This window comes from Chlamydotis macqueenii, chromosome 1 (assembly GCF_036417535.1).
Source record: "Chlamydotis macqueenii isolate bChlMac1 chromosome 1, bChlMac1.mat, whole genome shotgun sequence".
Classification (NCBI taxonomy): domain Eukaryota; kingdom Metazoa; phylum Chordata; class Aves; order Otidiformes; family Otididae; genus Chlamydotis; species Chlamydotis macqueenii.
The window spans coordinates 15009892-15034744 of NC_141556.1; the positions used below are offsets into that span (position 1 = coordinate 15009892).

The 24853-nt window shown below is 38.1% G+C and overlaps 1 protein-coding gene across 6 annotated transcripts in view; it reads right to left on the reverse strand.

Annotated features, from left to right (window-relative positions):
* Nucleotides 1-2958: 2958 nt before the first annotated feature.
* ATXN7L1 (ataxin 7 like 1) overlaps nt 2959-24853 on the reverse strand; it is a 120617-nt gene continuing 98722 nt past the window's right edge. For 5 of the 6 annotated variants that reach the window (XM_086746439.1, XM_010130246.2, XM_086746404.1 and 2 more), the window contains 7 exons: nt 23002-23084; nt 21894-22150; nt 19391-19583; nt 17056-17177; nt 12949-13885; nt 8657-8731; nt 2959-5615 (listed from right to left, as the gene is read on the reverse strand). In XM_086746439.1, the coding sequence (XP_086602565.1) occupies nt 5574-5615; nt 8657-8731; nt 12949-13885; nt 17056-17177; nt 19391-19583; nt 21894-22150; nt 23002-23084 (1709 nt within the window). In that variant the 3' untranslated portion in view covers nt 2959-5573. Of the gene's footprint in view, nt 6062-8656; nt 8732-12948; nt 13886-17055; nt 17178-19390; nt 19584-21893; nt 22151-23001; nt 23085-24853 lie in introns of all 6 variants that reach the window. The other variant, XM_086746395.1, reaches the window with a different exon arrangement.

Below are 24853 nucleotides of genomic sequence, written 5' to 3' on the forward strand. Positions count from 1 at the left end.
CAACAGTGGAGGTCATGAGAGTGAGTGGTCCAGTAATATGGCAGCGGCAAAGCAGAAGAGGCATTAGAGAATTGTCTGTTAGGAATGAAACGCCCAACACCGAGTCTGTTATGTATCCATGCTCAGTGTGTGAAGCTATAGGCCTTGGAAGCTTTCTGCAAAATAATACAAGCAAAAACCAGCTTTCTGCACCTTCTCCGTGGCTCCTTGATAATGAAGCAGCAAGGCCATTGTGTTGGTATTACTGTTCAGGCTATGAGGTCCAAACACAAATCCTAAAGAGAATTAACAAGCAAGGAGTAACTCAAGGCAAGATTAAAAATAAAAACCAAAACAAAACAAAACAAAAAAAAAACCCCAAAACCACACCACAAAATCCCCTGATTATGGGTGAAAATAAGAGAAAAATTAAAGAAAAAGGAAGGCAAATAGTTGCACTTTAAGAGTGGAGGTGACCAGAAGGGAAAGTTTCTTGCATAGGCTGTTGAGTATCTACAGAACTAAGGTGACAGGCCTAAACATTCTGCATTGTGCTGGGAAGGGTTGAGCCCGAGTAATCCTTTTCCAGTGACCTCTCTGCTCCTCCGTACACAGCTCTCCAAATCACCACTGAGTAAATTTGACACTGGGAAGGGATGATGGTTTCTCTTCTGCAGCGACGCTTACTCTGTCAGCAGTCTCTCCCCTGCCTCCGTAGGGGCCAGGCTGGAAACAGCTGACAGACACGGGACTCCCAGGGTGGCACTCAGGAGTCCATCAGGCCACTCGCTGTATTTACAGCCACAGGCTTTTGTACCTGTAGCATTCTGTAAGCACGTGCTGTTCATGCTGAACAACTTTTCTGAAAAACTAGTCTCTTGTGCTGTCTCATCAGCCATGTTAGTAACTGCTCCAAGTTGATCAAACCCAGATTCAATCTCGGAGCTAAATTTTTCAGGTTTGGAAACCTGCAAAGGGCCAGCCAAATGTCGTGCACCATCTCGAATCCCTACTGGTGTCCTTACCCTCAAAGCAAGTTCTCCTGGATCCTGATTGTTATTTCTGGCAAGCTTCCCCCTAAACAAGGGAAGCTTCCTAAGGCTTCCCTTCTCCTTTCTGTAGGGAGAGCAGACTACAGACCAGATCTAAATATTTCTGCTGGTGAGCCATAAAAAACATCATTTATGATGCATTACAAAATGAGAACAAGACTATGCATACATTACCACAGATTCTCCAGTCAAAGGGCAAAACAGGGACCTGCTGCTGAGTTACCGGCTTTATCCTTCTCATACTTAGGAAAGTATGTTTTAAGGGAGGTCTGTACTTGTTTTGAGTAGTAGCTTTCAAGAGGTACTCAAGGAACAAAACAGCATAAAAATTTGCATGAAATAAACATTCTTGTGTTCTGAAGTCTGAGTCTGTTGTACGAATCTCCTCCAAATATTTCTGGAATCAGTATTTGGCATTTCTTCCAATTGTGAATCCTGACAGATTTGGAAGAGTAAAACCGATACTGGTTGCAGACAGCAAGGACTTTCTTCTAAAATAAATATTTCTGTGGTAAAAACAGAAGCATAAAAACTAGAGAGCAATTAATAAAAAGTTACAGTGTGATCTGCTTCCCTCTGAAACTGCCTGTATTTAGAGCACATTAGATAATACAAGCAAAAGAGTACGGCTACAAGCAAAATACTTGTTGCATAACCGAAAAAAAGGGGTGGGGGAAATGAACTCCAAACAGAGAACAGCTTGTAAATAATTCTAACAAATCTGCAAGTGCTAAAAAAATGACTCAGTCATATTTGGAAAATAAATGTAGTGGTCTTTGGCCTTTGCTGGCCACAGGCAACGCTGGCAAGCAACTAATCACTCATAGCTGCAATATTCCATTTTCTTGGCTGCAGCTTTCAATTCTAATGGCTGCTGGAAATAGCAAAGCATCTTACAAATGCAGTGTCACTCTTCAGCCATATGTGGGGACCACTCTATCAGATGTGCTGTTACTTCATGATGTTCGGTTTTTCTATACTAGAAAAGATAAATTTGAGATTAAAAAAAAAAAAGTTTTGAAAATATGAGCAGCTCAGACCAAGGGACACACTGGAGAGTAAAGAGGAAGTTCAGGATTAGCTTTTGCCACACGCATCAGAACACACAAGAGGTTACACCAAAAGCTGTTTACCTAGAAGGTAAAATTTTCCTTCTTCAATTGCTGCTTCCTGTAACGCAGGCCAGCTTTATCTCCTCTGCAAGTGCTGAGTGTACACATACAAAAAACACTTTGTAGTCCAAATTTCTTGCTTTAAAAAAAGAACTTACCATAATTGTGAGTGTCTTCTCTACAGTATCTCCAAGACTGAGTTTCCAGATACTTCCTAAAAGGAGCATAAAAATGTCCATCTTCCCTAGATTTGCAGAAGAGGTTTGCTGCGAGAGAAAAAACCTGCAATCCTCTCTGCAGAGCTGACAAGGCAATGAACAATTTAAGTCTCATTTGATCTGTAATTGGAACAGGCTTTATACAGAACAAGAATCTTAATGCCTAGATAAAAGTTGCATTTTTAGTATTAACAGCGATAAAAAGACTGGTTATAAATTTGTACTGCCCTCTGAAGTGCGAATTCCTAAATCTAGCAGCTCAAGCGAAGTTAATTGTTACACTAATAAGGAATGAGAAAACGTATTCAGCTAAGCAAAGGAATTGAAAAATGATTTATCAGTGCAAAAACCTCAGTAGCTGATCATCACACGTGTCCTGGCATGTAAATACAGAAATATTTTAGACATGAATGCCCAAAATAATCCCAGAGCAATCCAGCCCCATACAGAGAGCCGGGCAAATCTTTGAACTGCCAGGCAAATTCTCAAGGCTGGCGATCTGCACAGTGTGTTCCAGGCTCTGGGAAGAAAAAGGGCAGTCTTGTAATACATACCATTGTTACTTTGCAAAGATAAATAATGACAAAACTCACCTGATTCTTACAAACATATAAATTATTTTATTTACAAAGCCATGTTACAAAAAAAAAAATAATAATAATAAAGCAAAAAAACAAAAAATACAATCGCTCACTAGAGAATATCTCCAGGCCCGGTGTTGAACCATGGCAGTATCAATCAGATACATGTTTGTTCTGTTTTTCCTTTTTTAAACTGTAAGCCATAGAATTTACTATTTACACCTACTTTAGACATTTATTCTGCTTACAATTATCACAAGCATGGAATGAATTCTATTTGATACTGCTAATACATAAAGGTGCAGGACAAAGAATGAAAATACTTAGTGTTACAAAATATGGATTGTAGAAAAGAAATTGGCTGTACAAGTATGGCATTTTTTTTTTTCTTAGAATGATTGGACATGCTTTCTTCAAAAGTCTTCTGGAAAAGGTTCTAAAATCTGTAGTAGGAAAGCACAATATAGCAGGTGCAAATTCATTTCTGTGCAACAACAGTTATTTAATATATCCCATGACTGACCAGCTATGCAAAACCCACAGAGTTTTGTTAAAGTGCCATGGGTCAACAGCATAACAAAATATAAGGTGTAAATAGAAAAATTTCTTTTTTTCTTCTTTTTTTTTTAAAACAATAGTTCACTGAGAATCAGCAATAATAGAATATGCTGTATAAACTATTCTCTACAAAGGTCGATCAGCACTATTTACAATTGTTACATCAATACAAAAGAAGGCATACAAGTTATCCAAGTCGCTTTTTATGGCTGACGGGCCTATGCATTGCGTATGTGTAACAACCAAAGCTTCTGAGCCTCTATTGCTGGAAACAAATCACAAGATTTTCAGGCAAATGGGGAAGAAAAAGAACTACCGAGTGAATGCTACACTAATAATGCATTATAGGCTGGTCCAGTTTGTATCCATTTTTCCCAAACATTTACTTCCGTTTCACTTTTCAGGCTGAAATTTTTGATAGAGACAATTAAATAATGATTCTTTGATGATGAAAGAACACTGTGGGATTTTACTTGGTGCTTAATTTTCCTGAAATGCTGTCAGGTGTAAGCCAGTTGAAAAAAAACTTCAAGCAGCATTCAATGGACAGGCTCCATATTCCGGCTTTCCAATTAAAAGATGCATGGAAAGAGCTAAAGCTTCCTAAAACTACAAAATTGCTCCTTCAGTCATTGATTAGCATTATTTCTCAGAAGCAACCACTGAATCTCACAACCACTGTTTTCCCTCAACAACTAGAAATAGCAGTTCATTGATTACAGAGGATGACTTTGTTACTGAGATTTTTAAACTCCTGCAGTTTTATAACTCAAAATAAATTAAAAAATCAACATAGTACTGCTCCTAAAACTGAACAAGACAAAAATTGTGCAAAAATAACAAAGATATGTACACATTTTTCAGTCTGAAGAAATGTACAATAAAAACATAATTCAAAGAACATTTTAAAAATATAAACATTGCTTAAACTTTCCTAAGTTTCATACTGTTTCTGAAACTATACCGGTCAGTTAGCTCTGAAGTATAGCAAAACATAAATTATTACAAAATTAACACTATAAAAATTTATTTTAAGAATATTTCTAAACTTTTTTTTCAAAGGGTCTAGCCTTGTTTATAATTGCTTAAACATTTTTAGTCTTAAAATTTGCCTTAAGCCTTCTTTTTTTAAAAAAGAAAGTAGTAACAATCTCCCTATTTGCAGTCTCTCGCCTTTCCCCAAGATGTAAATAAACCAGCATATAAGTGCACTTTTAACACTGTAGAAATAAAAATTAACTCCTCTGTACTATTGTTCCAGTACCTAGTATTGGCTTCCTGATTATAAAATCTATATTTTATTAAAAAATTATTCAGTAATCCTATAAGAAACACTGTCAGTGCAATTCTATTAATGCAAGCCAATCTGCTCAACTCTTGTCCTTGCAAACCCAAACTGTTCACTGAAGTTAGCGGGTGCTATGATCTTAAGGGTCTAGAAATCCACCAAGATAACGGGGATTTTACATGTTGAGCCCCTGATAACATTAATTACAGTTTGGTGCAAAAATCCTCTATGCTTTGATTGAAGTACAGATTCCTTAAGAGCCTGATCCTGGAAGAGGCTGAACACTCAGAACTCCCACTGAAATTATTAAATGCTGTAGGTACAGAGCACCAGTCAGGATTAGTCCCTAAAGTTGCAGTGCCCCAGCTGTTTGCAAATTACTAAGAAATGCACTCAATTTTTATCCATAGGACAAGCTTAAATACAGAATTACTGTAATTTTTCTTTAATGAAAAAATTTGGAGATCTTTTAAATAAATTCAAATCATGATCTGGATTTTTTTTTTTTTTGGAATGTCCGCTGTGTTCTGGTAAGGAAACAAAGGGAGCATTGCAACGCTAACAGCTTTAAAAGGCATGAAACATAACCAAGCAGAATGCACAGATCAGTGGCAAATACAAGTGAAAAACTAAACAAATCACTATTACAGTTTTCTGTAAATTGAATTCTCTTTAAAACCACAAATTCATAAAAGGTTAAATCCATCTGCAGGACATAGAAAAGAAAAACCCTGTGGAGTAGGGCTGCTGAGAGCTAGAGATTATAGGCTGGTTCCTTTTCCTTGTTACGGAAGAGTCCTTATTCTACCAGTCCGGTTTGATGTCTTCTAAAAGAGAAACCAGAGCCAGGTTCAAAATCACAAAATGTCTTTCAGTACATAATACTTCAATAACATCTGTGTCTGACAGAACTCAAAGCAGGAATTTATTTGAAGTCCCTCAACTAAATGCCCTCCCTATTTACTGATGGCCTTTAAGAAAAGGAACTGCTTTGAATAAACAGCGTATTTCCTTTTGGGACTGTCTGATTTTAGTCAGCTTTGGTGAATCTCATGTTCGTTAACTTGAGGTATCATTACAAATAAAGAGCAGCAATTAGACGACAACTCTGAAGAATCTTTTCCTCTACACAGCATGTTTTCATGCACAAGGAATCCCCACACAGCGTATACGTTGTCACCTTCCCTTAATAAAATGATCTAGTTACTCAGTATTTAAAAACCATCGCCTACTGAGGTCTTGAAGAGTTAACACATTCAGGCACCTAAAAGCACTATGAAGACAAAAACACTTGATTAGTTATAAACCTAGAACAAGGATAAAATCTGGAAAAAACAAGCTTTTAATACATAATTTGTATTAACAGGCACAAATAATTTGAATGTAAAACCACCATTCTATAAAGGCTTGTTAAAAAATCAAGTAGTTTTTGCAAGGAAAGTTAATTTTTTTTTTATTAAAGCAACAATAGTTGGAAAAACAGGCACGTTTTTATGTATACAAGCCTCTGTTCAGGTGTCAAATAGATGCAGCAACATTCAAACTAAACATGAATTGAGAACAATTTGTCTGAGTTTAACCTGACTGAGTTTACCGCGAGAGGAGAGGGCAGTCAGGCCCACAACACTTATCCCCCCACAGCCACCGGTCCCTGGCAGGAGCACCTGAGAGGACTGTGTACTTCAACAAATGCAGCAACTGACCAAAAGAAACTGCTTGTGTGAAATCAAAACCACCACGGGGCACCTTTATCTCACAACTCAATAATGGGAAACGCCCCGTTATCAGTGGCAGGTGACTTTCAGAGCACTGCTGCACATCCTCTCAGCTCCGACCGGGCACCTCGGAAGGGGAGCGGGAAAGCTAGCTTTCTCAGTAGGACTGCATGCAGCTGCAATTCTACTTCAAACTGCGTTGTTGAAAGTCTGTTGTTCTGACTTGTGTCTGCGAAAACTTGCCTGATTTTCCAACGATAAACCCCTGTGTATAGCAGAGACTGTCTCTGCCTACAGACCTTGCTTCTCTGGGACTCCCTGATTATCCCGGTTCTAACACCACTAACATTAGAAACAAGAGAGCTCATGTTCCCCCAGTAGTATCTTTACTGACACTGCAGGTCCACTTATTGTTACCTAATTAGTAACACCTTTATAAAGAAATATTATAGCACGGTTTAACACTAAAATTTTATTTAGAGACTATTCAGTTGCTAGGTCGGAGATGAAAGCTGTCAGCAAAGCAGCTCAGATTTATTTTGACAGTGACAAGCATTTATTAGGTAGGTAATCATTATTCATGGTTCCAAATACTAAAATCCTGTGTTAGAGTTTAAAAAAAAAAAAAAGTTTAATAAAACTTAATACATCTTGATTTTCTTTTGTATTTGTATTCTGAGCTCCATATTGAACTACCAAATGGCTAGAACCATATTTTTACCAATAAAGAGTTTGTGGGGCTTAAAACATGCAAACACTTCTATTTTTGATAAAGTTATGGAAACCGGCAGCTGAAAAGCTCAGCAACAGCCTCTGTTTACGTAAGGATGCCACAAAATTAATGTTTTGTACTGTTAACGTTTTCCCTGGGAGATCTAGGCACAGATCCCAACAAGCTCTGCTCCTCGGGTGGTGTGTATTTTATACTAACACAGGAGCAAGAGGTTAAAGCAAAAACAATTTTGCACTTCAGAACAGCTTTATCCCATGTCTGCTACTGGCAGTTGGATGACAGTGTCTCACACAGCAAAATGCCAGTCCCTAGAAGTATGAAGAAACTTTCACTTTTTTCCCTTCAGAGTAGTTCTTCCATATGTATACTGCTTTGCATTCAGCACTAAGAGAAAAAAAGAAAAATTACTGTTTGGCAGTTCATCTTAAGATGTGATTCAGAATATTTTTAATGGAGATACAGTTGTGTGTTATCATTACTACAATCACTACTATTCTTTTGCTGTGTCTACACAGCAGAAACTAAGCAGCACAGCCATTTGGAATAACTACTCCTGTATAATTTAGCCAGAATACATAACAGAATTCTAAGATACTGACTGAAAAATCCTCTGGAATTTTTGTTTACTTGTGACTACACTTTGCTGAGGTGGGAAATCTTTTCATACCAAGGATCTTGATAATGAATTCTTGATAAACTACTCCACTTGGAAGAGTCAAACAGTAGGGGCCATATTAATAAAATAAACTAGTCTATCAGCCCTCCAGAGAGCTGAGGGCTGAACCACTTGTGAAGCACCTGTCCTCACAAAAAAGTCGAGTTACAGAATTTATTATAATTATCTGATTAGTAGTCTGTGTGATAAACAGGTACGGTGGCAGCGCTAAGGATTTCTCACAGTCTTTGAAAAACTCAGATTATACTTAGCTTAGTTATGCTTTCAGATTAGTTTCTCTGAATAGTCAAGTGCCCTGTCTTCTCTGTCCTGCTTCTGTCCTCCCTTTGCTGCTTTCCCTTCTGGCCTATTTTTAAACGCTGTCCCTTCTATGCCAGCGTGGGGACTCTGCTGTGCCATCTCACTCAGCAGGGGAAGTTGCATAGAAAGACCGCATCAGCTTAGCTGGATCCTGCGCAGACAGTTGCTGCTGCTGCTGAGTTTGTATCACCAAAGCAACAGCCAGTGAGCAGCACATAAGCCAACCTGAGGCGTACTACAGGTGGTGAAAAACAAGCAGAAAACTTGTTATTCATAGATCTCAGAGGGGAAAACAGCTGGAAAAAAATTAAGTGAGAAGAGAAATCTAATATTAGTTCACCAAAAGACAGCTTCTGTAAAGAATGGTATTCACAAAGAAATTGTCTTTTAAGGTTTTAAGGTATAAAAAACTGCTTAAGTACACTTTTTTCCAAAGCAACTTACTTGTCTGTTGTGTACAGGGTTTGATGTACTCGAAGGACTGGATTGTGACAAAGCTACACTGCTATTTTTTCCAATCTGAAAGACATCAATTGAGCAGTATTGAGAGGTGTATTTGTCAGCTGAATGCAGATGCTGGTAACGGCCTTCCCTTTCCTGGGTAAAGCGGCACGAATTGCTTTGCATTTGGAACACAGGTATTTTGCTATTGCAGAAGATATACTTCTTCAGATAGAATCATAATTATCTCTCAGAGCCTGTATACTTTAAATAAACTCTTAAAAGGCACATAAATACTATTACAGGTCAAAAACCAACATATGAAACAGTTACCAGGGGAATACAGAAATACAGATTGTAGAACCCTACCTCTCTGGACTGAAATACTAGTTTCTCCAGTTACTGGAGTCACCTGGTGCACCCAGTCAGCAACTGAGAGAGCTCGGAGTGCTCAGGGTCACAGACTTCTCCCCACGGGACCTTCCGCACTCCCAGGGACCCTACAGCAAGTGGCCAAGCGCCACAGCGTGCCCTGCTATTCCATTTTCTTCCATGTAGAGTCTTTATTATTGATTAATAAAGCAAATATTAACCAGAAGAATTAAACTCCAGAGGTTCAAATTTGCAATTGTATCAATTTACTGGATCAGGGAATTTCTTTGTGAATGAGTGCAAATTGATAGTATGCAAACACACATTTTAAAAGTAGTTAAAACACTGCAATATTGGATCTGCAGATTTCAATGCTTGAGAGACTACAGGACTCTGCCAGAGCGGTCTGTGTTAGGTTTTTCTACAGTGACCCACAAACCTAGTGTAGATCTTTCCACTGCAATACAAAAGAGGTGACAGCTGTGGAGTCACAGGAGCAGTTCCTCCTGGGAACTGCAGGGGAGCAGGGGTTACGAGACTGATAAAAATTAACCCCAGACACCTGCCTGCAAATAGCAGATGACTGGATTTTGAATAGTTATTCACAAGGTCAACAGTCTTCAAGTAACCTCAACTTTAATCATTTGATGGAGAGGCAGCAAGGACCTGTCTTCTGAACAGAGAAATGCAGCTGCGAGTTTCTTACTGAATAGCTAAGACTGTGGCATTGGCTGGCAGGGTTTTCAGCAACATCATGGTTTTCTCCTTCCCTTCTGCAACATCATTTGTTATTTTGCTGTTTCATGTACACAGTGTAAGGTAGCCTTTGTGTCCCTCTCCGTATTTGCCCTTTCTCACACAGTGACTGTTTAAAGCAGTGTTCTCTACTCACATTCTATCTAGAAGAAACGCTTAAAGTTTTTATTTGCAGCCAGTTCTGACGGCAGCTGCCATGGTGCACAAAGATTAAAAGGCCAGGCCTCTGCCTATCCTGTTCCCTTTAGCTTGTTTTGCATGCCACAGCTGCTCTCTAGGTAGTAACGCGCTTTTCTTCAATATACAAATCTTGACTGAAGATACACAACCTTGTAAAATCTTTCCTAGCCATTCAGAACACCATGACATGCCTGCAAACCTTTCTTTTCTACATCCACCATTACAATACTCATAACCCCTTCCCATAATAAAATACTTGTCCATCTTTTAAATGAGAAGATAGCCACTAGGAAATCGACTTGCTGCGATCCTGGAATCATGAGAGGGAAGATTATATCTCTTCAGGCTTTCACGCATTCAGCGCTCCTGCGACTAACAGCCTGACTCTCTACACCAGACAAAGCGAGGAGCCACGCAGCCTGCAGCACTGTGGTCGGCTTTGAGCTGCACTGCCGTCCTGTCTTCATTCAGAGCTGGAAGGGCAGCGCTCTGGGACAGAAGGGTAATTCAGACCGGCTGAACAGTTACAGCACTCAGTGAAAATAAGGAAGAAAGATTCCCAGCTGTGTTGGGCCTTTAATGGAACACCATTTCAAAAGGATATGTCCAGGATTATGCCAGGACTCATGTCCCTTTTCTCCTTCGAAAAATAAAGTATACTTCAAAACACAATGGTTTACACTTTCAGTTACTATCTATCCAGACCAGATTTGAATTAAATTAGAAAAAAATAACTGAGCCTATTCACTGGTCACTGGAGCTTTTTTCTGTGTTCTTATTCTTAATTTAATTTGCCCTATTACATCAGGGAACAGGAGCAAGATTTTAAGTAATACTGGTTTTTTTTTTTTTTTTTTGTGGAATTTCTACTGTGATTGCATTTCTAGAACACAGCAAGTCAAAACAGCAGAGCTTAAATGTGATTTCAAGTATTGTATTCTCCAGAGTTTTAACATTCACACGTAGAGTACACGACATTATTTGACCCGTATGCTTAAGTGGGTACAAATCTCATTTATTTATAGCACAAATGAACAGTAGGAAATGTCTATTTTGTTATCTCATACAAATCAGTATCCTTGTCACAAAGACAATTAGCTGCCAGCCAGACATCTGAAACACAACTCCACTTTACCTCCTATTTTTGATTATTAGTGTAGCTCCAACGATCAGCAGTGTAAGAGGAAAGTGTGACCAACTTTTACATCTATATACACATATATGCATGTATATGTGTATGCACCTGTACGTGTATATAAAAATATTATGTTTAAAAATCTGTATGTCATTACACTCATTACAGATATTAACCTTCTACCTAAGGAAAAAAAAATACTAGTGTGAATTATATATTTAGAAATATTCAGAAAAGACCCCTGTTTCTTTACGGTTTACTTCCATTACTGTACAACACGCTGAAATACATCATGAACTGGAACAGGAGTGTCCCACAGGAACAGATTTAATCACTAGGGGAGTCAGAATTTGAACTCAGAACCTCCTGCGTGTATCTGTAAGCCTTCCTCAAAGTGCACATGCTACAGGTACACTCTATGTACTGTGAAAAGAGGATACAATCCATTTACTACTACCAGTGTTTGTACCAAAGTAACAATTTGTACTTTATTTTTCCTCCCCTCATTTGAGATTGTATATCTCAGGGCAATTTAATGTTTTTGGGCACACAGGTATTTAAAAAATCAGATACGTGACAGAATGAAGAATTTACAGCACCCTCCACTGACTTCAGTGACTTAAAGATTAGTTCTGCTTGCAGGACACATGTAAAAGGCTTAAAATAGAAAAACAACGCCACTACACATTTTAAAAAGCCAAACAAATTATCTCAGTTGCACCTCTGCTGGAAGCAGGAAAGAGAAAACACACCTGCCATTCTTTGAGACCTTCATACAGTCTGCTCTACCCGCTTTAGAATTCATTTATTCCCCTTTTCCACTCCCATTTCTGTCTGCTATTATCTATGGATTGCCTTGCCCAAGACCTTACCCATTCCATTTACAAATTCAATTTTGTGCGCAATAGCCTTCAGAACTGAGAGTTTCACAAACAAAAACAATTCTCCTAAGCTACCTTCTCTGGATTTTCTGAGGTATTCTGTTTTTCTGTGGTTTTATCTTCTACATGCCAGGGTCAAATTTTGTTTTCTGTGCACTGCACAGGACTGGACAGAGTAGCAGAATGAAACAGTAGATTATTATAAAGATGATTGGCAGTTTTTCCACCAAATTTTAATTCACATACACTTTTGTCCTTATGTAGCATTACTGAAGGAGAGGTCAAAGCCCTGTTGCTAGCGGCAATGAAGTACGAGCGTGCAACTTATCTCTTGCACTGACTTCAATATTCCGAACATATACACACTAAAAAAGATAACCAAATGCCCACTAAAGGTCATCTATTTAAGATCTTAATTTCTTAAATTTTCCAGTTTCAAACAGGAAACAGCATCTGAGTTGAGGCATCTCAGACTCTCCCCAGGGGAAGATGGATGCAAGTGTTTTACATAAGAGAAATGAGGAGACTTGGATAACATTAAAAATGAATCAGCTACAAGTTTTGGAAAAGAAACAAACAAAAATGCTGACTCTTATCTTCCTGTTTTAATGACACAATTTATTTCAGAGAGATGAGAATTAAGATTAAAAATTAATTTCCAAAAATTATTTATCTATTCTGGATATTCAATTTTACTTCCAGAGATACAAAAGGCTACTTTATTAATTGAATTAAAAAAATTTCATAAAAATATTTCAAGAAAGTATTTTTTTTTTTAAACTCTCAAAGCATCTTTTCATGATTGGTACAAAAAAAACCAACTACAAATATGTTTCCGCATTAAGCTAGAAAGTAAGCTGTGTGATGAAAAACAATCTGAAACAAACATAGCATTTTCTTTTCAGAATGTGTGAAATATTTCAAGTAAGTCAAACATCACCTGCAAAAAAATAACCGGAAGAGTCCCTTACCTGCCGAGAGATGGAGCTGCTTGTAGGATCTGGCACCGCAGAAATAAGGTTGGCAGTGCTCTTTCTATGAACACTATTCATACCAGGCATTTTAGTGATTTTACAGGCTTTGCTACTAGAACTAGAGTTTTTACGTTTTTTTCCTTCTGATTTGTCGAATGAAAGGGGTAGAGAAGATACCGCATTATGTGCTCCCAGGGAGTGGTCCCCTGAATGGTGCACAAGAGAAGATACAGACAGATTAGAAGAGTCAATACTGCTTACTACCATGCTCATGTGTTTCACTGAGTCTGTTGAACTACTTGATAATGAAGTCCGTCCTGAGGGCTCCGATTTGGCACTGAGTGGGCTTGTTCCGTTATTTGTATTGTGCACAGACATATTGTTATAGGAAGATGTAGCCTGATAGGAGTTCAGAGTGGAACTAGGGTTCAGGACACAGTTCTTTTTGTGGGACCCTGAAAATGAAGATGAGGAAGATGTCTGCAAAGATAATGAGGACGAGGACTGCGGCTTTTTCTTTTTGTTACTTGAGGACTCATCACTCCGAGATGACAGGTCTTTCACTTTTGAGGATTTGCTGGTTTTTGTTTTGGATGGCTTGTGGGATGGGGAAGGGATGACTGCTGGCACTGGTGACACAGCTGATGGCGCCTTAAAAGTTGAGTCCATGATACTCAGGCTTGCAGCCACATGAGGAAAAGCTGTAGTGTGTGACATAATAGAATTTGTATCTGACGTTGTCACAAAGGCTGCATTTGATAACATGGCTGACGTCATTATGTAAGAAGAAGAAGTGATTCTTGAACTGATAGGTGTTGAAGGTATATACACCGCACTGGGGCTGCTGAAAGGCTGCAAGACTGATGCTGGAAAAGGAGTGGAGACATGTGCTGCTGGAGAAGGCATAGGACTATCTGCCGCAGGAGGAATTTTCCTAAATATAGAAGGGGGACAAAAAAAAAAAAAAGTTTTAGATACACAAAAAATTCCATCCAAACAATACAGATAGGAAATTATTTCTCGGAAGGATCAACTTATTAAAAAAGGCAAACTTAGTCCATTCTAATTTTGATTCCTATTCTACCAATCACATATATTGTAATATTTACAGTTCAAAATCATCTCTGCATTCTACAACAGCTTAAAATAATTTTTCTTCTTATTTTTTTAACATCCTTTTAAACTTGCAGTTCCATTATGAGGTTCTTTGGGATTTAACACAAACAGCAAAACCCCAAACACATGTGTTTTAATACTGTAAGGACTCAGGAAAGCTGGATCATGAAGCATATTTTCTTAAAAATTTATTTTGAAATGAGGCACATTCAATCTGTGAAGGCAGCGGAGACTTAACAGCAGATGATTAGGTAAAGAACTGTGCAGTGTAATTTTCCCTACAAAATTCTGTCACGGCGCATGAGCCCTAAACTGTGTAACTCAGTTTAACCAGAACTGAGCTCCACTTCAGCACAAGCGCCCCATGCAGCAATTAAGTGCATAGTGTTACAACTTAATCATCACTTTATTACAAATTTAATCTCCTTTTTTCCTCTCTTATTTTACCAAACAATTAAAAAATGCAAATAAAATGCCTGACGGTGGTACTTACAAACATTCCAGTCACTGTTTCATTCATTGCATATGTTTTGCTTTAAAGTTCAAGTTGTGGAGCGGTTTCAATATCAGCCTGAGCTCACAGGTTAGATTTGATAGGGCAGTAAATGAGCCAGTGTGGGGATCTGTGAAGCACTGTGAAGCTTAAAGGGGAAAAGGAGGAAAGCTCATGCCCTTCCCAATGCAGTACTATTCCCAACAGCTCATCTGGAGCTGGTTAGAGGGGATTAACTAGGTAAGTTATTGATTAATTTCACTGATATTGAAAAATTGACAAAATATGAAACAATGCTTGATAAGCCTTGTAAGTAGCTGAATATTACTCCAAGAACAAAATTTAGTATTACCTATGAAATTAGTAGAATGTGTTCAAATTCCTTTCTATCCAGCCATCATCATCTATTATTTTATCTAGTCCAGCGTGATCAAAGAACCAGACTTCCATAATGTTGCTTCGAAAATTATGATGTGAGCTTTTCTCATTATTTAGACTAAAACTTAATTCACAGTTTAATCCTATTTCTCTTTGCTGAGAACCTGTATGTCACCATAACTCTGCCCTTGTTATCCTCACTACTGACACCTTTTCAGTTTTTAAAGGCTTACGCTTGCCCTCAAAGTAGTACGATAAAAGAGCAGCACCAGGTGTGCTGTTTTATCAGAAATCAAATCCTAATTACAAATGTTCTCTCCTGATATTCTTCCTATGGAGACTGGCAGGCAGAACACCGTTCATGGCACAGTTACACAAGGGACTGCATTCGGTCCATGCAGCCAGAAACAAGGAAGTCCTTCTGCCTGTGACTTGCTACACGAACAAAGCTGCTCATCAGATCCGTTCCTCAGTTTATTTTTAAAGAAGGGCCAACAATTCTTACCCACCTTTGTAAAGTAATTTGAGAACTAGAGATAAAAAGTACTTTGTAAATGTTATCATTCTCAAAACACGGCCATGGCCTTGCATCCCTGTACCTTTAGCCACAGCTAGAGCTGCACTAGCACTGGTTATAAACTAACAGTGCTAACTTTACGCGTCCCCTCGCTTGGGGAAGACAGGCAAAGATCAGTCCAGAGGAGGGTTGAGGGCAACAGAAGAATACAAAGGGGTTAAGCACTGGGAGCTTCCTGTGTTATAACGACAAGTAAGTACAGATGGAATTCATTAAAGTATTAGAGATTACATAAACAGGTAGAATTTGGGAAAACATTTACAATTGGATTTAGTGGGAGCAGGCTGAGGCCTGTTTATTTCTTGTCTCATACAACTACTACAGAGGTTATTTTTGTTTGTCGTGATAGTAGTGGTACTAGTGACACATTTTCTCAGATGCCTAAGTATCTTTTCCCCTGATGAACAAAGCCAATAGATAACAAGTTTTAATCTTCCTATTTAAGGAAACCAAATTAGTTTTATTTGTGGAAGGTGACAGACACTAGTTACAGCCAAATTTACAAACTAGAAGAGAGGAACTCCTTGCAAATCAGGCATGATCTGTCTCTAAACAGACACGAAACTGGCCCTTTGACAGCAAACCCAACCATTTCCAAACTATGTCTCCCAGCACAGTAGCACTGTTATCAAGTTACCAGGTTAGTCAGACAAGCCAAGCTTTAGTGTTTCAAAAATATATTGGAATAAAAATCAAACCTTGTTTATCTAATGGCTGGCATCCAATGAATGTAACACAGTCCTGATAATAAACAGTGACATGAAACACTGCACTTTAGTGCTATTACATTGGAAGGAGAATGCATATTCTGTAGCAGAATACCCTCAAAAAAAAAAAAAATCAATCCTATCTGCAGATGCCATGAGCTTTTCAAACTTTTTTTTTTTTTAAAAAAAGAATCAGCATATTTTTTAGAAGTGCAGTCTATTTTAATGTATCTGTGTAGCCAAAGCCTTTAGTGCTTGGAACCTGCATATGTGATACACAGATGCTTCAATAGTGACTAATAATCAGAATTTTAAGACCCCAAAGCCAGTAAGGACACTCTGGACTAAAAAACTATCATGTTCCATCTTATGCACAGGTAAATGCGTACCAAGTTTCTTATCTTACAACACGAGTCTTGCAGAGCAGAGTCTGAATGGGTGATATGGGTGCACGATACAGGTATAAAAATATAGGCAAAACCTAACCTGTCTGTTATAAAATGATATGATATCAAAACATAGCTCCAAACTCAGAAAACACTGAGCTTAATGCTTTTAAGTAATGTTAACAGAACTACTGAATTATTCCTCCCCAGATTCAGAGGGACTAAAAAAAAAAAGGTAATAAATCTGGCAGAAATTTACACCTGAATAGGAGATAGTTCTGTTGTGCTGCATATTCCCTAACAGAGAAGAGAAAATTTGTACTCATATAACTGCTATGACTTAACACAGAGGTAATTTTACAAATGTTTCCCATGGAGTGTTTAATTTACAAGTTTTACAGAATTAAAAATGTTGAACTACCCACCAAGTGTAAAAGTCCCACTTACTTCCACATCTGTGAGTTCAAGTGTTTTTCTACCATGGAGTTTAGTGCGAATCGAAAATGGTCCCATCTTCTGTCAAAGACATAGTACCCTCTTCCCATTAAGCGACTGCCGTATGAACAAAACTGAAAAAAAAAAGATATTTCGATGTTGTTTATGAAAACATATTTCTACATTATAAAATAATTGTCATTTCTACATCAAGGAACACCTTTATATCATGCATATAAAACACCTTTAAAAAGGTGTTTTTCACTCCCTGCAGCATAAATACTTTTTGCATGAGATATGAAATATGTGCGTAACGTTTCAGCTTAGTGTAAAGTATTCTTCATACTTCACTAACAAGTCAGTTTGCCATCAGGTATCTATGTGTGACATGGAAAGAATATAAATGCTGAGGTACTGCTAAGGAAGCAATTCTGGCTAATAATACTCTTAATGCCTCAGAAAGACAGTTACACTGTTCTGTGCACATTAAATCTTGTAATTGTGTAACAGGAATAAAAATACAACCGAAGAGGAAAAAAGGTGCAATGGGCACATCTTTTTTATCTGTTTAACAAACAAACAAACCAGTGACATTTCAGTAAAAAAATAAATTATCGTCCATGGTACCCACGCTACAACAGAGCACCGGATACACTCTTCACAGTGTATGAAAATCACCTAGAGGAGTAGTAAATATTTTGAGAATTCTGCAGAGCTCAGGAGTATTTGCACCGCTTCCTCTGGAGAACTTCCTGCAAAGTCCTACTACACTGAAATGGTATGATCAGGAATCTACCCTTTCTTCAGTTCAGTCTTACTGATCTCACATTACGTAGAGAACTGCCGCAACACCTATTTGTGGGAGAGAAACCTGTTATAAATCATCTTCAGAAAACAAGACAACTCTCCATCATGCAGGGACCAAGTCACACAAATTCTGGCTGAGAGCAGAAGCTACCGATGCAGCAGAAAAGCATCTGTTTAAAGTACTTTTCAGCTTAATGGACAGCAAGTGGTGACTGTAATCATTTATCTTAAGTCTGTTTCACGACAAGGTTAAACAGGTTAATTAAAAACCCCACCTAAGTTGAAAAATTAGCCTCACCTCCCAGTGATACAGATAAGTTACTACTAAGACGTAAGGAAAACAGTCCACTTCAGTATGAAATTTAGCAAGTTAGCATGAACTCTGCTGAAGGTGATTTACACCACCTTTTCTGACTTTGTGTTGGTATGGACTAAGAACAGTTGCACTATCAGTAACTGTTTCAGTTGAGAGATGCTAAAATTTCAAATACCAGTGGGATTTGCCTTGAAACTGAGCTAGGATCCTAAACTAAAATGGCTAGTGACAGCCATGCCTCACTGATGACGCCTGTACAAGAAGTGGCTGCACTTAGATTATTTTTTAAAATTGTGTGGACACATATGCAGCGAACCTTTAGTTTTGAATTAATAAAGAAGCAGACAGCAAAAATGAAGTAGAATACAACAGTACTAAGGAAGCAGGAGGTTACTGCATATCATAGTATTATATGGACTACAACAATTCTTATTTTCTGTGTAAGAACCAAATATAGAACTTCATCTGACAGTCATTTTATGTCCAGCTCATACTTTTTCCTGGTGTCTGACAGTAAAAAGTTCTCCTTTGCTTGAAGGAATACAGGCAATGCTACAATTACCACAGGGTTCTTTTTACTCTGCATATCACATGCAAAACATGTAAGTGAAGTCTTCATTAATTTTATTCCTTGGCTCAATTTTTATGAGAACCAACTGCTTAGAAGTTCAAGAGTTCTCCCATTATTTATTGGTTTGTACCGTGTAAACAAATTCACACTGCAAAGATAACACCACAAGGCAGCTCTTCCTGCTTACAATGAAATTTCTCACTGACATGGGAGAAAGACAAAAACAGCTGCCAGAGAAGCACACACTTAGGCCACTGCCAGAGCAGATGGGCTATGCTGTGCTCGAGACTTTCCATTTTTAGATGAATGAAGCAACAGCTTCTAAGGCCACATACACTCACATAAATGGTATTTAATTACTGTTTCAAACCAGAGTTGCAGTGTATTGAGAGGAAAATCTAAAACTAGAACTTCTGATTTTCTGCTGCTCATCCTGTTCTGCCACCTAGCAATGTTTGTCACATGCACTGACCAGTCTTCTCCTACTTTATCCCATCCATACCATTTTCTGTCAAATGTACTTGTTCTCTTTAGAACACAGTTTTCAGAACGTACAGTCCTCATTCCTTACATTTTAAGTAATTTATTTCTTTTTTCTCTCCTCTGTAAATACGTAAGAATAACGGCAAGGCATGCCAGAGACAGACACATACCCCAAGAGGTCTGGGATGGTGTCCAGAAAAATGACAGTCTAATTTCTCAGATTCTTCAGCTCCATCCGCTTCTCCTTCATCACTGGACAATCTGCTCGTTAAATCTCCTCCCATGGAAGGCAGTGGCAGTTCTGGAACATACCCACTGTGGTTTGAAGAACTGTTGCTGTTTATGCTGTTTGCAGATGATGGTCTAGAAGGAGAATACACATTTAAATCATCGGTGTTCAAAGGCTCTGCAAACTTACCTGCTGGAGTTAAGCGTCAAAGTAAATTATACCAGAAATTATCATATAAAGAAGGATGGCAAGATACAGAACATCTGAGATTTGGTCTTGTCAGAAATATATCATGGGTTATCATCAAGTTAATGTTAGCAGAAGCACCTCTGTATTGCCTGAGATTGTAAATGTGCCATGAGGTTCGGTTTAAGATCTTGAGAGAGCCAAAGTATATTAAAAATGCAAACAAACATCAGACATGTACAATCTTCTTACATAGCACCATTACTCTGCTACTTGATTGATCCCAAGGGTCCAGTTAAGAAATTTTATGTCATACCAAAATACTGGTGAAATTAGTGTACTAAATATAATAAGAGTGTTTAGCTGACACCCTCTACAGCTAGATTAGTAAGCGAAGTAACTGGGAGGACCTCTTACAGCATGTAGGTTTTCTTTACGTCTGTTTAAAATCCAGTAAAACAAAGTGGGAATGTCTTTGTACCACAGGGCACAGTGGTGTCTTGCCTTTCAAAAGCAGGTTGGAAACCAATCAGGTTAGAAGTGGGGGTGAAAGGGATTCACAACTGCAGTCTGTACAACCAAGTACGTATGTGGACCCCTGAGGCTGGAGGAGATGTCCACACTGAGCAAAATCTAAAGAAGATCTTCAATGCCATGAATTCATGCTATCAGGATACAGCATTCACTAAGACTGTGGACAGGTGCCCTCTTCTGAACTGAGCAGGGATAGCTCAACAATGCCCATCAGCTGGAAATAACTGCTGCAGTTGCTGTTGCAAGGGATAGATAGATCGTGCTCCTTAGCTGTCAGGAAAAGCTGGCCAGATCAAGCCGAGTCACCTTCAGTGAAAACAGCAGGCTTTGCCTCGGCAGAGCAGGGAGCGCTCACGTAACCTTATCCAGCAGCAGAGCCGCAGGCTTGCTGGCTCTCAGCAGAGAGGTAGCGAGGCTTTCCTCTGGCACGGCTGCTTGCAAAAACAGACAGGACACACTGCAGGCACGGCAGCAGAAACAGAAGTGCAGACCGTACAAATGCAACATATTTGCTAAAATCCTCCTCCTCACGTACCACTACCTTTGCAATTTCTTCAGCTGACTCTCACTGAATTGCATTCCAGTTTTGTTTCTTTGACTGTAACACCAACCAAAACCAATGTCTGCCTGTCCCTCTGTGCTCCTGTCTACCTACTGCGTAAGGTCACTCCTTCTACAAGAATTATACACGCGTCTCACCATTTTATTTATTTACAAGTATTCTTTCTTTGCCCTTTCACTCAAACCCTGTAAGACTCACCTCTACCACTGTATGAATAAAATTTCACAGCAGTTTGATGAACACACAGAAAACATCAGAAATGGCTGTCTCTGTAAGACTTGAGATAGTAAATACAACAAATATCTCTTTGAAACATGAAACAGAGACTACCTTAGTACAAAACGCCCGAATTGGGCACCCAATCCCAACCCAATCCAAGGCTTTTGAGAAGAAAATAAATACGAAACAAAACAAATATGAACAAAACCAACTAGTTTAGCTTTATCTGCTCCAGCCAAAACTAGTACCAAAACCCCCGCGGCCAATGAAACAAACGTATGGATGGTTTACCAGAGGATAAGTAGAATTCAGTAGACCCAATACACCATACTAGTTTTTCTAAAGGGATGTCTTTAGAAGTTTGCATTATTTTTCTGAAGGCTGTTTTTGTCCTTTACAAGAAAATCTTCAAAATGAGGAATGACATGCTATGGTTTCAAATCAATAGTTTTAAGAACTAGCTGCTTACATTGTCATTTACACTAAATTACACCTTTTTTTTCTTTTTAACCAGACATTCCATTAATGTAATTGGTGCAGTATTTGCAGAGAAAAATTCTACATAAATGTGCAGAATTTCAGCACTGGCATCTACCCTGACAAAATACTTTTATTCCCCCAAGTGTCAGAATGACTTGAATGTAAACTTTCCTAACTGCTACTAACCATTTTAGCAAAAAAATGCAGTTAGTCTGAGATTCTGATCAGAGGGTGGTAACTCCTCACGCCATTCCCAATCAGATCACAGGCTACCATGGACAGATTTAGGTTAATATAAACGGGGTCTATCTTCTCCTGCTAAGAGAAACTCTTATATTAATATGTTTTATCATGCAATAGCCCAAAGACGTACCAAATGCTTACAAAATAAGCTGTGTGAAAGACTACACCATTTCTTACAGCACCTTCAGAATCCAACATTCCACACTGGGGAACTGCTTACCTTGGAAGTACAGAATTTGGTGGTCTAGATTTTGCAGGAGATGTTACTTTAGATTCTTGCCCAGAGTTCACTGAAGATCCTGACAGAGAGTCTTGTGCTGGTGTGGGCTGGCTCTGATAGCTTTCCCTTGCAGACGGTGGATGCTCTTTGTCTTTTGCAACTTCTTTTTCCCTGGATCGAGCTTTGTGTTCAGCTAGAAGGATGTCAAACTGTTTTTTACGGCCTGGAACTGCTCGTCGATGATTAAGTGAATGAGTCTAAAAATAGGGTGGTTAAAAAGCATTTGTGTGTGCATGACATTGTTTATGAGTCCTCTATACTTCCGATACACCACAACTCTAAAAGATAAAATCTACTTCAAACAACTTTAGCCACAGTTATGGAAATAAAGCTGTTATTCCACATCATCTTTGATAATTTAAGTCATTCTTAAGAAATGCCAATATCAAGGCTAAAATTACTTTTTGCAACTTTTGCAATTTTCATATAGTAGAGCCTATTGACTTACCTTTCCCAAAACAGAAAATACAATTCGAATAATTTTAAAATAATAAGAAATAATGTCATTGTAGCTCTTTTACAATGAAAAACTGATTTCATTGGACTGAAAAATGTGCATACAGTTTAAGGTGCATTTAACCAATCATCTCTACTGGCAAGCAGCATATACACATACAAATGTTAATTAAAAATGTCTTACATTGCTGCTACTTTTTGACATGATACTTACTATCACAAGGGCAGCCTCCAAGTAATTTATTATAAAAAAAGGTAAATTTTTAACTAAAAATTTATTATATTTCAGTATCTTTGCAGATATGAACACAAAAAGGAGCATTTAAAATAACACTTGTGCTTCTACATGAAACGTTAATGCTTTTTGCATAACAAAATGACAAGGAAAAAAAACCTTTTTAGAAATATCAGCGGAATAATGCAGATGCTCTGATTCAAAGAAACAGAATTACTCAAAAGAATTACCTGAAGACAGCGTCTGAATACCATACCCATTGTCTGTAAGACAGGAGCAGGTATGACCTCTCAAACTACTGTGGTAGGATTTAAACTATAACAAAGCATCTGATATTTTATCTTCTAAGAAAAATACCTTGCAGGTGAGCGATCTTGTGCAAGGTTTCTTTGTTTCAGGATCCAGTACTCCACAGTGTTTATTTGGGTCAAATTCTCTTTCTGTTTGATGAGGGGATTGGGAGAAAAAGGAAAAAAAAAAAAAAAAAAAAAAAAAAAGGTTATTACAGAAATTTTGACCAGACTAACTATAATTTTTGCCTGATAGTACTTAATTCAACCAGGCTCAACCTGAACCACTGTTCCCAGTGCCAGCACCCCATAACGGTGTGATGTGCATCACTCACATTTGCTTATTGTTTTCTCCTTACATGCTTCAAACTATTTAGAGCAGGATTTCAATCACAGCCTTTATAGAAATAAGTCTGCTTACAGAGCTGTGCTCAGAGTGGCCCAAACACAGACCCAATCCAGATACCCGCAAGTTCAATTCCCTCTCCAATGCTGGCAGCCGCCGAGGCCGTGAAATGCAGCATTTGCAAATCTAGCTTCTGAGTGTGGCTGAGACACAGACAGATTAAATATCACAAGTGCTTTGAACAACATTTATTTGACATACTCAGAAACTCTGAAAAACAACCCGTGGTGTCTCAAAAGTAAATGCAAGATTACTAGTGGCATTTAAAAAACAAAATTTATCTAAATCTGTCCCCTAAATATGTGTAAAAATAACGTGTATGTTAGTTCTTATTTCCCTAAGGGAAGCCGATGCACGGAGTTTAAAGTTTGCAGAGATTACAAAAAAAAAAAAGGCATTTATGTGAGTTCTCCTCATGATTACTGTTAAAAGTGCATTAATATTTAATATGCTGTATTTGCATATTTCATTTTCATTAATATTTTAGTATTTATATACCACAGAGAACATCACCTCCTTTAGGTTATGTTAAGATAATTTTAGGGTTTGCAGTACAGAGTTGTACTGTACATACACTTTTTAGTTTATGCCACCAAAAAAAAAAAAAAAAATCTACTATTATCTTTATACACCCTGACATCATATATTTTAATTGGTAGACTGGTTTGCTTTTGTTTGATAGTGCAATATAAACTATTTGCCAAAGCCTACTTTAACTATACAGTAGCATTACATTCAGATAGAATAAACATCTGGTACTCAAATATAACATTTCATCTGAGGATCTAAAAATTCTTTATAAACAAACAAATCAGAGCTCAGATGAAGACAGCAATTCACAGCTACGTTACAACGTTATGACAGCACCACAGCAAGTAGAACAGCTGGAAGAAGAAACGCGAGGCCAAGGAGCCTACATTAGATGACAACTGTCATCCAGATATCACAATTGCTAGCAGTTTCATGCATGCTGCTATATGGACTCAAAAATGCTAAAGCAAACATCAAATACATGGTTATGTTATTGACCTATTAGCAGAGACACACCAGAAAGTGAGCTTGGAAAAAAAGAGTTGGCACTGGGTTTTTTTTGTGAAATCTACAGAGACTGAAATATGTGACAAGCAGTTGTAGTTTCTGCGGCCTTTACAGCGCAACAGAAACAGAAAAGTAGCTGCATGACTAAATATAATAAACAGCTTTTTCTACTTCAAGCATGAAAACACATGTTCACAAAGTAAAGAGTTAATTACTCTTGGTTTTTGAGTGTATGATGTTCCTATCACAGTTTCCTGAGTTACCCGCCTAAAAACCTTCAATACAAATTAAAAAACAAACTAAACTGACTACATGGATTTAGAAATGTGCCTTCAAATGAAAAATTCTGAGGGTTTTTTGAAAACCCCTTGACTTTTCTGAAAGTCACTGAGTAAGGCCTGGTTTGGACCAACAGGGAAACATACTTCAAAAATCAGAAGAGCTCCCGTTGGGAGCATCCAGATTGCTGGATGCT